Source organism: Loxodonta africana, chromosome 2 (genome assembly GCF_030014295.1).
Source record: "Loxodonta africana isolate mLoxAfr1 chromosome 2, mLoxAfr1.hap2, whole genome shotgun sequence".
Taxonomy (NCBI): domain Eukaryota; kingdom Metazoa; phylum Chordata; class Mammalia; order Proboscidea; family Elephantidae; genus Loxodonta; species Loxodonta africana.
In genome coordinates this window covers 84,194,402-84,208,508 of record NC_087343.1, presented here as the reverse complement: position 1 = coordinate 84,208,508, position 14,107 = coordinate 84,194,402, and the positions used below count along the sequence as shown (strand labels likewise).

Here is a 14,107-nt window from a genome sequence, read left to right as displayed (position 1 = left end):
GTACAAACAGACATTTGGTATTAGTTTTCATTTTCTGTCATTTTTGTATAACACCTGTAACTGATTTGGGGGCTGTGTTACCAGTGTAAGAGTCAGTTATTTAGAAAATTTAAAAAACTAAGCTAAAAGTGGGCACCGTGACTTATTTTTACTTGGTTAATGTATATAGTCTTTATGCATTCAGTTTGCAGAAAAGTTTCAGGAATTTAAAGAAGCTGCTCGACTAGCAAAGGAGAAATCACAAGAAAAGATGGAACTTACCAGTACACCTTCACAGGTGGGTATTTTAATTTCTGTTCTTATCTGTGAGCCGTGTTCCTTTCAGATGGTACCAGAGTTAAATTCTGGAAAATGATGAAGAAATTAAAGTAAAATCGAGAATAGATATAGAAATACACCCTTTAGTTCATCTGTACTAGTGGAGATTTTTTTTTTCCTGTATGCTAGTGTCTACAAGAATCTTTAAAAGAAAAACTCATTTTAGTAATTAAAACTCAGATTATTTAATATGAATATGACTTTTTAAAAAAATATTTTAGATGAAAGTTTACGTAGCAAATTAGATTCCCATTCAGCAATTCATACACAGATTGTTTCGTGACACTGGTTACAGTCCCCACAACTTGTCAGCACTCTGACCATTTCCACCTCACCTACCCATTTCCTTCCATCCAGTTTCCCTGCCCCTGCATGCCTTCTCATCTTTGCTTTTGGGTGAATGTTGACCATTTGGTCTTGTATAGTTGATTGTTTAAAGGAGCACATTCCTCATGGGTGTCATTGTTTATTTTATAGGCCAATTTAGTATTTGGCTGAAAGGTGACCTCCAGAAGTGGCTTCAGTTTCAAATTAAAAGGGTATCCTAGGGCAGTAGTCTTAGGCGTTCCTTTAGTCTGTATCAGTCCAGTGAGTCTGGTCTTTTTTATTAATTTGAGTTTTGTTCTACATTTTTCTCCCATTCTAACTGGGACCTTCTATTGTGTCTCTGGTCGGAACAGTTAGTGGTGGTAACTGGGCACCATCTAGTTCTTCTGGTCTCAGGCTAGAAGAGACTGTGGTTCAAAAGTGAATAACAACGTAAAAGTATGTAAGAAGCATAGATTGGCGTATTTGTTCTACCTGATTTTAAAGTATACTTAAATCTGACAATCAGAGTACCTACTTTATGCTTAGCACTGAGACACAAAGGTTATAAGTTTTATAAAAGTATCACATTTTTCCCTTAAACGCGTCAGTGCCTATTACTTATCCCTCATAGTCTTTCTTCAATTGGAAATTTATTTTATCTCCAAGTAAAGTTGATTAAGTACTTATATATATCAGTACTTTTACAAGGGTTTTAATGTACATAGTGTGATTCGTATAGCATGCCAATTATTTTCAGATTTTAATAATAGGTTTTCCTAAAATTAATTTTTATTTCAACTGTAATCCTAAGACTAGGGTCCAACATTATGCTGGATTCTTCCCTACAGTAAACCTTTTTTTTTTTTGAAGTATACTCAGTTGCTTTTATGAAAAGGAAGAATCAGAGAATGTTTAGAAATGTTTCTCTGAAATAACGTCAGTAGTAGCAGTTTACATAGAATTTTCTTGAGGAAGTAAATAGGAATTGCCTTAGAATTTACTGACTAACCAAATACTGGAGCATTTTAGAAAATTATTTGCTCTTCATTTCCCTCCTTCTTCCTGGCACCCAACTTTATTAAACCTTCCTGGTACAAAGAGTTGTTTTTTTCTTTTACAGGAAGAGAGAGCTCTTTTAAGTATGTTTGAAGTACACATTCCCATACAGTCTAAAAGTGTACCCTGAGTTGAGGCCAAAGCTCCATTCACACCTCCTTTGTACTTGCAGTGACCTGGAACAACTTGAATGATCATTTTGAATCTTCTCTTGAATCTCTCTTCTCTAAGTACTATGATAGTGTAGTGATAACTTTTAAGTAAAAAGTCCTTTTTAAAATTAATTTTCAGTACATGTTGGGAGCTCTTATTCCTTACATGATTGATTCTAGTGTTACAAGAAGATGCAAGACCACATTCAGTAAGAGAATGCACCAAGGGTTTCAATAAAATTGTAATGGATTAAATTTTGTCATTCTACTTAGTTCTCATTTCTCTAATCGTAGCTTCCTTTTTGTTTAATTGACCATGACCTATTACAAGTTCCTGTTCTTCTTTGGTGGAAGGAATGTCTTTAAGCCTTTACTTTCTTCAAAGGAATATAACAAAGGTGCTTATATTTGAAAATGCTGTGAAATAAGAATAGAGAAATGTCTTAAGTTAATGTTCGAGAGCCAAAATATAGTGACCTTAATTTTTTGAAAACATTTGAAATTTGAGATGGAGCCAGGAGATGTTAATTAATGTACAGAAGCCAGAGAAAATAGTAAGAGTGGTATTTATTTCTTTTTCTTTTTTCCTCCACTCCTCCTTTCTTTTTGGACAGATTTCTTATAGATGTTATTATTTCTGTTTGGTGTGGATTGTATGGTCTTTAGCCACTCTTACCCTACTCACCTAGAAAGCAGAGTTTGACTCTTACTGGTTTAACCCGATCTGCTAAATTAATGCTTTACCTGAGAATAGGATATTACTCAGGAATTCTGCAAAGGGGAATCATGAGATTAAATTTCAAAATGCATAATAGTAGACAATCAACTGGTCATAAATTTTGTTCCTATTTGAGGAGTTATAACTGTTTAAGAGTTTGGGTTTTTGTTTCAGACAAACTTGAACATAAATCCTTCTTCTGTTGCTGTGTGATCTTGGGAAAGTTGATTAACCTAAGGGAACTATAACATAAGTGTAAAATTATTTGGTTTATAGAGCTGTGGGAGGAATATGTGTGACAGTGGCAATGTAAGGCCACATTTAATAATATATACTGTGGAGCCTGGCTTTGAATCTGGTCTCTAATCCTTGCTAGTTTTCTGAGCTTAGGCAAGCTGCTCTTTTTCTTCAACTAAAATAATAAGGCAGTATCTCTTTATAGGATTATTATTGTGAAAATTAAATCAGGATAAGAAAAATGCAAGGCATATGGTAAATGCTCAGTAAATGTTAACAGCTGTTGTTGTAGATGTGATGGTTGTAATGGTTGTGATGATAATGTAAAGCCTTGGCAGAGTGTGTGGCACATAATGGTTATTTAGAAAAACACAGATGCCTTTCTCTGTAACACCCTGCATTAGAATCCCCTGGAAGACTTGTTAAAACACAGGTTGCTGGACTCCACCTCCAGAGTTTCTGATTTATCTTACAAGTTTCCAGGAGATATTGATGCTGTTGATCTGGGTACCGTACTTTGAGAACCAGTGCCGTGGACAAGCCACTCCACCTTCCTGAAGACTTGTGATGAAAGGAGTCTGGCATTTAGAACAAAGTTAATCCCTTCCCTATTCTTAGGTTGCGCACTAAAGTTGTATAAATGTGTGGTCATGCCAGATAATCTTAGAATGTTGTCTTAATCAAGGTATACATCTTTAGGAATAAGTTGTTAGTTTCTTTCATGTCCCTCTGTAAATAGCAGACATTCATTTAGAACTCTTTCTCCATTGGGAATCTTATGATCTTGTGTTTCCATGGAAATCTTTTGAACAGTCAATTTGATGTAAAATTGAGAGTGATGATTGACTTTAAACCTGACATTTCTTATAAAATTCACAGTAAAAAATATTGTACTTCAGTTAACTTGTGAGGCAGTTTTCTCACAGTATACGTTGAAGAAAGGGGCTTATAATGAAATAGTACCCAGATTTCTCTTCAGTGGAGATCAGACCAAAATAAAAAAAACCTGTTAGTTGACTAAAACTTTCAAATTGGCTAAAACCTGTTCACCGTTTAGTTGTTTGTACCCAAACAAAAATTTGTGGGTTTTGGGTTTTGTTTGTTCGTTTGTTTTTTAACCTTTAAATTGCCAGGTTGTAGGATTGAAAGGTCATTGGTGGTTCAGTAGTAGAATTCTTGCCTTCTATGCAGGAGACTTAGGTTCGATTTCTGATCAGTACACCTCCTGCGCACCCCCCATCTGTCCATCACTGGAGGCTTGGGTGTTGCTGTGATGCTGAGTAGGTTTCAGCAGAGCTTACATACTAAGGAAGACTGGTAAAGGCCTGGTGATCTACTTCCAAAAATCAGCCAGTGAAAACCCTATTGATCACAATGATATGTGATTTGTTGTATGTGTTTATTAAAATGATTTCTCTAATTTTTCATTCAAATTTTATTGGTTTAAATAATATTTAGTTACATAATTGTGTAAATACAATTGACAAACAGGTTTGGGACAAACACAACTGACGGTTAGTAATCATTTAACATAACTAAAACCAAACAATTGCTTTCGAGCTGATTCCTACTCTTAGTGACGCTATATTACAGAGTAGAACTGCCCCATGGGGCTTCCAAGGCTATGAATCTTTATGGAAGCAGACTGCCATATCTCACTCAAGGAGCAGCTGGGTTCAAACCACCGATCTTTCAGTTAGCAGCCAAGCACTTAACTACTGTGCCACCAGTGCTTCTAAATTAGTGAGTGTAAAAATATGTCAGCAGAGTGGAGATTAACGCAGTAGCCCTGAGCATGAATTAGGTGGTGTACTTTAAACAGAAAAGAGGAACATGAGTTAATCCAAAGAGTCAAATTACAAGAATTTCTATGGTCATCAGAAAATGGGATTTCAGAGATGGTAGCACTGGATGGTGACCAGGTATAGGGAATGCTTTATGACAGAGGGTTAGGGGACATTTGTCTGAGTTCTCATCTTCATTTTCCTTTTGCTCTTCTTTGTCTCTCTCCTACCATTTCTTTTTATTTCCACCACCGTGGGAACTCATATTATTTGGTCCTCCCTAGTTTTCCCTGTCAGTGCCTTTGCTCAGAAAAGAATGCAGCATTCTCATCTTCTTTTAAGTATAAAAGACTGAAATTGAGTGGGTCTCTCAAGAGTGAAAAAGAGAAGAGGCTTGTTTGACTGAAGCCAAAAAGGATGAAACTGTAACAAGAATTTCCATTTTAGGCTTTATTGGAGTTAAATGGAAGGTGGTAGCAGTATTTGGTGTAGTGGGGAGGGGCAATGCTGCCCGCCTACTACAGCACACACCTGACAGTAGGTTGGTGATATCCTCTTGAAGTCCTGCCCTCAAGTGAGGGATGAGTGGGGTTTTTTTTTAGTGCAATTCAGAATATTCCTAATTTTTTTTGCCTTTCTTACCACTTCATAAATGGGCAGGAAAAGAAAGACATTACCTGAATGTTTAAGAAGCACTTCATGACTCACATCTGTGCTCAGTCTCCTTTTTCTTGATACAGTCACATCTGTTAGTTTTGGCTACCTTGATACTCTACCAGACTTTAATTTATATCAGTATATTTTTTATTCAATTTGACTGTCCTTTTCCTTTTGCTGATTGCAGATCATTTGTTTTGGTGGGAGAGAGTATTAGGGGTATTTCTCAGAAACAAAGTAAGGTGTGGATAGTTTTCTCAAAATAAGGATGTAAAGGCGATAGAGATTCACTAGATCTCAGTTTTTATTTCCAATTTTTTTTGTTTTATATATAAGAGAAGAATATATGTATAAACACATGTATATGTTTCAAAGAAGATATTATTTGTGGATTTTTTCCTTCAACATTTAGTAGAAATGGCCAGCCATGTTAGCTTAATAATCTCTTTTTAAAGAGAAATAATCTTTCTCTTATAAAAATCTGTAGTCTAATGAATATGCCACCATATATTTTTAATTGTACTTTAGAGGAAGGTTTACAGAGCAAATTAGTGTCTCATTAAACAATTAATACACATACTGCTTTGTGACATCGGTTGCCAATCCCACAACATGTCAACACTCACTCGCCTCCTTGGCCTTGGGTTCCCCATTACCAGTTTTCCTGTCCTCTTCTGCCTTCTTGTCCTTGCCCCTGGGCTGGTGCGCCTGTTCAGTCGAGTTTTGTTTTATGAGCCTATCTAATTCTTGGCTGAAGGGTGAACCTCAGGAGTGACTTCAGTACTGACTTTAAAGGGAGTCCTGGGGGTTTCTCCAGTCTCTGTCAGACCAGTAAGTCTTGTCTTTTTTTGTGAGTTAGGATTTTGTTTACATTTTTCTCCAGCTCTGTCTGGGACTCTGTGTTGTAATCCCTGTCAGAGCATTTGGTGGTGATAGCTGGGCACCAGCTAGTTGTTCTGGACTCAGTCTGGTGGGAGGCTGTGGTAGTTGTGGTCCCGTAGTCCTCTGAACTGATCTTTTCCTTGTGTCTTTAGTTTTCTTCATTCTCCCTTGCTCCAGATGGCATGGGACCAGTGGAGTATCTTAGACGGCCACTTCCAAGCTTTTAAGATCCCAGACACTACTCACCAAAGTAGAATGTAGAATGTAGAATATTTTCTTTATAATGCCTCCACATTTTTTATTTTAATATTTGATTTGAAGTTATAACATGTTGATTTTGTACAAGGAGTATTTTCTTTTAAGGAATAACTAAAGTTGCATATTTAAGAGATTATATAAAATTTAGATTAAGAAAGAACTAGATATTTGGAATATGCTAAATTTAAAAAAGTTTCACAGTGCTATTTTTAGTATATACAAAATTTCAGAAGGTTTCACAAAGTATTTTGGTTACCTATTGAGAGGTTGGAGGGAAAGGTGGTTTCATTTTCATATTACACCGTATGTACTTTTAGAACTTTATTTTGTCCATATGAGAAAATAATTATTTTACTTCTTTAAAAAAACTCATGCTTTGGGCTTTTTGTTTTTTCATTTTAGATACAACAATCTGGGATAACTAAATATGTCTTTAATTAAATATAGCTTAATATTCTAATTTTCTGGAGAAAATCTTATTCCATTGAGATGTTGGGATTGCTGCAACCTCTACTCTTTGCCTCCTCCTTTTCCTTGTCTCCTTCTTAACTTGACTCTGAGAGCAGCCTTACTACTTCAGTAGCATCAGCATTCATAACTTCTCTAAGACCCATGCCTCAACACCCTCCTCCTTTATTTTCTTTTTGAGGTGGTGGAACATTTACCCCCAGAAGGTAGTAAGAACCAGGAATCAAACTGGTTGACCCTCTTCCTGTCTCTCTTTCAATTCTGCTTTCTTCTACTACGCTCTTCTTAAGCAGTTCCAGCAAATCCTTAGGTGAATTCTTAATGCCAACCTCAGCCGCTAACCAAAAGGTTGGCAGTTCAAATCCACCAGCACTCCTTGGAAACCCTATAGGGAAGTTCCACTCTGTCCTGTAGGATTGCTGTGAGTTGGAATTGACTCTATGGCAACAGGTTTGGTTTGCTTTTTTTTTTTTTTTTTTGAGAACCCTGGTTTAACCAATTAATTTGTTTCCGTTATCATTTCCACTGAATTGGGGCTTGGCCAACTTACTATCTAGCATATTGGGCAGTCAGCCTTGATTAAGTTTAGTTTGGCCCTTGAGAAAAATGGACCTGATTTATTGATCTCAAAGATGATAATCTCATGGTTTCTCCTAGCTGCCTAAACTTTTTCTTGCTAATTGCTAGAGCTTATAACTGACCTAGCAGGAGTCACTTTATAGATACCGTTTCCATTATTCACTTAGTAGTTTTTGACAATTTTGTGTTGTCACATTATGCTGTAAATTTAATCCATGCATTGACTATCTGTTAATAGAAACAAAGAGGATGTAGGAGGAAGATTTAATAAGAACAAAATTTTTGGTCAAAATAGAGATCTCTTTAATAATTGAAAAACGGTCAAGTGATAATGTGGAGTCAAGAAAGAAGCCTTTTGATCTTTAATAGCTTGTATTTTTATAATTTATAGCAGTATTATTTCATTAAAATAATTTAAATGTGAAATAAAATATATACGGCAATATAAAACCAGAAATCCCCCAAAATAAAGTATTAATATTTGCATGTTTCTTTTTAGCACTTTTCCACATGCAACATTTTTTTATGTAAAGTATATAAATTATCATAACCTAGATAGCTCCTTATGAGGTCAGTGGTAGTTAAGTGGTAGAATTCTTACTTTCCACACAGAGATCCAGGTTCAGTTCCCAGCCAATGCACAAGTGCAGCCACCCCTTGTCTGTCACTGGAGGTTTGCATGTTGAACAAGTTTCAGTGGAGCTTCCAGGCTAAAATGGACTAGAAAGAAAGGCCTGGTGATCTACTTCTGAAAAATCAGCCAATGAAGACCCTATGGATCAAAACGGTCCTCATTCCATCTTGCACAGAGTGGCGTAAGTTGAGGGTCAACTTAATGGCAGCTAGCAACAGCACATACTCTCTTATATTCCCATTTTTTTCTAATTATATGCATTTTCCAGTATTACACATATTCATCTTTTTTTATTTGAGGAAATCTTGTATTCTTTCAAGTTGCTAAATTATGACCACACCTGACATAAATTCCTCAGTTGGATGCTCATATTTGTGTTTTCTTCCCTAACATAGCTTAATATTTTAACTGTGGATTTTTAGTGCCCAGTGCTCCTAAGTGGTTCGTCAAGCTGCCCGTCAACAATCTGGTGCTAGGACTCCCCTGGTTAACAGGTTTATCAAATGACTTCTCATTCTGATTTCTAATGTCAGATCTAATGATGGCGATCACAAGAGTGAGTACCAGCTTGAGGTTCGTTTTAATTTAATTTACTTTTCAAAAGAATAAATTAAATGTACCTTGATATACAGATCTTAGTTAAAAGTAGAAAGAAGACAGGAAATTTTGTGAAGAGAAATAATTCCATTATGAAAAAAACCGAGAAATGCGTAAACATCATTAGTTATTATATGTTACAGAGGTCTTTCTAGTGCTTTTCTGAATAGCTCTGCAGGAATTAAAAAGCGGGGCAGATAAGAAAATTAAAACTTGTTGCACATTTCACTCTCCCCTTTGTCTTCCTCCCCTCATTCTCTTCTCCTACACCTTCCTTTTGTCTGCCTCTTTCTGCAAAATAAAACCACTTCTTTGTTGCATGTTTCTGCCATCTTCTTTTTCTTCTGAACTAATTCTTAGAATATCTTTTATTCTAAAAACTCAGAAGTTTTTACTTCTTTGAAACTACATTTCTAAATGGCTATGTTTTAGCTATTATGAGTTGCTTTGCTTCAAAAAATTGTTTCTCTTTCAAAGCTTATTTTTTTAAGCCTTTGACTAAAATGTCTATTGAAATACAGTTCATCAGCATACATCAGAGTCAGTTTTAACTTTAAGATGATACCGTGTACTTCAACAGAAGCATAATTTTTTCTCCCCCCCACCTTTTTTTTTTTTTTAAAGGAATCAGCAGGAGGGGATCTTCAGTCTCCTTTAACACCAGAAAGTATCAATGGGACAGACGATGAAAGAACACCTGATGTGACTCAGAACTCAGAGCCAAGGGCTGAACCAACTCAGAATGCATTGCCATTTTCACATAGGTACAGATTCAATTCCACCATCATGATTAAGTAAAATGTGTAAATATGGAAACTTACTTGGTTTCAGGGTTTCAGATAAACCTTGCAGGTAACAACGTTGAGTGAAAAATCCAGATCAAACTTTTTTTTGAGTATTGTTTCCATTAACCTTGGAAAAGAAATATAGAAAAATTTCATTAATTTGTAGTCTATAGTTGCCTGGATGAACTGCAATGAACATTTCCTTATCTATGTTGAAAAGGAACACTGAGCTGGTTTTCCGTAAAAACCTTTTTTTAGTCAAACGAGGTATTTTTGTAAATGATTTCTATCTATTTTTTAACCTAGGCCCTCATCTTATTTCTATTTTCACATATATTCTTGAAAGCTATAAGTCGTTTTTGCTTTTTAAATAGACTTACCACTCTTGAATTAAGCTTTATTAGAGATGATCTCACTCCATGATTTCACAGGAAAAACTAGGTTACTGGGTAACTTCTAGCACTAGCCTATCACTGTTAACGTTGAATTTATCTTGGAGCATCAACTAACAGGAGATAAATCTTCGCATGCTTTTGAATTTTAAAAGAATTTAGTGCTTTAAAAAGATAGAATTTATCCTAATTGTGTTCCAAACCAAAAACTTAATTATCAATATTTGTAGGTATAAAAAGGTTTATAAAACAGCAGTATTGCAAATGTAAAAAAAATACCTATCTGTCATCTATCTTAAAGTCTTTTTTTGTTTTGTCTTTCTGGAAACTTTTGACTAGGTAGCTTTAGTTAAAGTTAAGAAAACAATGTTCCCTTGTTATGCATCTCTTTTCGGGTACCAATTAAAAAAATCGAATTCCTGAGCATATTAAGAAGAATTATGAAATAAGATATTCTCTTTTTCAAGAGAATTTTTGTTTTGATTGAATTCGTTGAATATTTGGGGCATAGGATTAAATTTATTAGACCACAGAGAGAATAACAATGGAGAGACCTCCTGGTCAGGCCGAGGAAGAAGGATGAGTAAGTCACGAAGCTTTGTGTGTGTGCTTTTTCTAAAGAATGAATAGGAGAAAATTACTTAACTGTGAGGGTATTCTATGTTGTTGTTAAAAATGCTAATAGTTTTCCATGAGGCAGTAGATATGTTTTGAAGTTATGAATTTCATGCTTTAACTATTACAATATAAGCATATTATCTGTTTGTGCTATAAAGATGACAAAACACATGAAAAGTTTTTAGTTCCTCTGATCCAAAGACTTAATAACATAAGGTTATTTCAATATGCAACTACAATTAAAGAGCAATTTTATTGCTATGCGATTTTTTAAAAAGATTTTATTTGTGGTTTAAGAGAAGTTCTCCGTCCTATGTTAACTGCACTGAACATACTTATACATTTGACTTCTTTGGCTAATACTTAAATGAGACATTTGTGTTGATAGCTGTACCATTTAGAAATAACTTTTATATTTAAAATTTGTAAAAGCTATTTCTAGTTTACTTCCTACGCCTTTAATTTTCTGAATGTTTATTCTGGAGTTAGTACCTAGGATTGGTCTTCCTCTGTTGATTTTCTCAGTTTCTGAGAAGTCTAATAAGAGTTTTTTATTCTGACTTGAAGATATTCCTTCTTTAACTACTGGAATCTATTGATTTGCCATGGAGATACGTGACAGAGTTCTGAATATAAAACTTAACACTTTTGTCTTCCCCTTACAAGCTTTTAATTATGTTAAAGGCATTACGTAATCTCGTAGTTGTTGTTATGCTTGAGCCCATTGTTGCAGCCAATGGATCATTCCGTCTCATTGAGGGTCCTCCTCTTTTTTGCTAACCCTCTACTTTACCACTGCATGGGTTAGTATCCCACAACATCAGAGCTGAAGGGGCCCTCCGAGATTTTTTAATCCAGGGTTTCCCAGACTGGGTAGTTTGAAATAAACTTAATAGGCTACGAGTGGTATTCCAAAAAATGAAATATAATAAAACCAAATAGAAAACACCAGAGTAAAACTCACATTAAGAGTAGAAACTGTGTTTCTGTAATAAACATTTATGTATGTGCTGAATTACAGTTTAAAAGGTCAAAGTTTAGAAGGGTGTGCCTTTGGAGACTAAATCCCAGAGTTTAGGTGAGCCATCCCAGGTAATTTGAGAACTGTAGCTCAGCTTTTTTGACCCAAGCATGTGCTGCCAGTGAGTTCACAGTGTGTTTTAGTCAAATCCCCAATGCAAACACATTGTTGCATCAGGAAGCTAGTAGCTGTTCCTATTCTGGGAGACCTGTGTGGACATTAGACAGCTGTTTTCATGAATTAGAGACAGAAAGAATATTAACAAATTTTATTTAAATCTGAAACTTTTAAGTGGTTTAGCCGATAATACCGTTCTTTTTTCTGTGGCAGACAGTTAAAATCTATGTTTTTAAGGCTTATTTAAGCTATTTATTGTATGTTCTTCCTTAGTTTGTATTTTAATAGGAAAGAATGAATAGCAAAAAAAAAAATTTGCCCATTTTCTCTGCTCTGGTTGATCCTATGGTGGTGCTGCTGCTAAATAAGAAGCAAAATAACCAGAATGTCCATAAAAAAAGGGGGAAAAGGGGGTGGAGGGAAGACTAGGGAATATAGGGGGCAGTAATAGTCAAGTTAATTAAGAGTTGACTGTAGTTGGATGGCACTGGGTGGGTGGGGTAGTTATAGCTACTTAGCAAGCCAGTTCATGCACTCCTTAAAATTTAAGTTTTATACCTGAAGCTTATGAATTGTCATCTAATATACCAAGGAAGGCCCTGAAAATTTTAGAAATATGTTTAGTTATGGTTTGTCCTTTACTCTTTGTAAGCTGTATTTTTAAAAAGTTATTACTTAGCTTTAAAAAGATTAGCAAGATTTTTTAAATTACTTTCTGGCATTTTATTACATTTTTTCTAATGTGTATGAGAGAGGATACTATAATGAACTCTCATGAATTTATTACCCACCTCCAACAGTTCTGAAAAAAAGGCCTGTCTTATTTTAGCTCCCCACTCAACACATTTCTCCTCTGTTGTATTGAAGCAAATCCCAGACATAATTTCATCCATAAAATTTTTTAATTGCCTTTCAGCTTTTTAGAACTTTCATACTAAGATAGTACAACTTTTTATATTCTACCTGATTCAGTGGCATTGTAGAATTTTCTTGTATCATTCACTCCTTCTTTTAATTATACTTTTTAATTACACTGCTGAACTAAATTTTAAAAATGTATGGGCTGCTCAAGTGCTGTAGTACTGTTATGTCCATGTCATACACTATGCAGAAACATTCTTTCTAAATAATTTTCATGAAGCTAATGCCTTTTTAGTGTACTTTTAAAGGTTTAAGAAGACGTAACATAGACCATGATGATGAAATCTTTTATTAATTTCTTTGGGGAAGTGGTATTAAATTTTATCTAAATTGCCATTCCTTTATAAAAAAGAAATGCTTTAAAACCTGGATGATAATATCATTTCAGGACTGAGCAAATATATGCTCTTTGGCTACTGAAGTTGTTAGGGCACTCTTTGAGTTCATAGTTTTAGATTAGCTATTTTTTTATATGCTAAATAGACTAGCTACATACTGATAGACTAGCAGATACAAGTGGGGAAGATTTGGTCTCTCACTACAGGGAGTTGTTTGCTTCCTAGCATTGGTTGTATGGAATATTGGGATTTATTTGTTATTTCATACAAATAATAAGTATTAGCTTTTTTTTTTAAAGATTTGAAACTACCTACAATTCTTTGGAAGTAGTTAATTTTTTAGGATTCCAATGTTGTATTGGAATGTGATACTGAAAAAAACTTTTATTTTATTCATTGTAATTTTATGATCATCAAATATACAGTAATATAATGATAAATAAGGTGTTTTCATACATCTGAGAGTTCAGAACAGACATACATATATTAGCAATTTGTGAAACTATTTTTGTACTGATAAACTTTCATAAGAGTTTAATGGAACATTGGTTCTTTTAAGCATTGATTATATTTAGATTCTTTTAATGTTTAGATAATGTATTTCATGGTGCTGCTAGAATTTATGCACTTTGGGGGTACTGCATGTATCTTCTGTTAAGGAAAATTTTCTGGCACTTCGTGTATTTCCAACAAATATTTATTAAAGGATGTATGCAGAAACTTTACTCTCAAGTATATTGATTTTGCTTTAAATCAGTTTAAGTACAATTTTACCAAAATTTATAAAATCTGGGTGGGTTCATTTCATTTATTTTAATAGATTAATTTCTTTATGTATTATCAGATTTTCAGAAAGCTACTACTTTAAAACTGTACAAAAATATCTAATCAAATTTCAAAACCTAAATTTCATTTGAAGTAATTGCGTACCATATAAGTAAGTTACTTGCTAAAAGTTAGTTTGAAGATGATACAAATAGGAAAACCGTTAACGGTTATCAAGAGCTTAGGGGTACTATACTCTTCACAGCTGTGGCATCTGTTTCCCTTTTCTATGGGTGAGAAGCAAACTTTGTAAGATAATAGTTATGAACTAAAGTAGGAATAATTTCTTTAGATAACTTTTCTTTTGGTAAAACTGTGTGCGTAAAGCTTAGACTTGATTTCACTTTATCATTGATGTAATTGCAGATGAAAAACTTAAGTTGTAGGATTCCATATTATTGTTTTTCCACCATACAGCCTCAACAATAGGTTTTTAAAAAT

The 14,107-nt window shown here is 34.5% G+C and overlaps 1 protein-coding gene across 2 annotated transcripts in view; it reads left to right on the top strand.

The window, feature by feature from the left end:
- HOMER1 (homer scaffold protein 1) overlaps window positions 1-14,107 on the top strand; it is a 144,499-nt gene that overhangs the window by 60,420 nt on the left and 69,972 nt on the right. For both annotated transcript variants that reach the window (XM_064273523.1, XM_010588238.3), the window contains exons 4-5: window positions 185-277; window positions 9,274-9,413. In XM_064273523.1, the coding sequence (XP_064129593.1) occupies window positions 185-277; window positions 9,274-9,413 (233 nt within the window). The remainder of the gene's footprint in view (window positions 1-184; window positions 278-9,273; window positions 9,414-14,107) is intronic.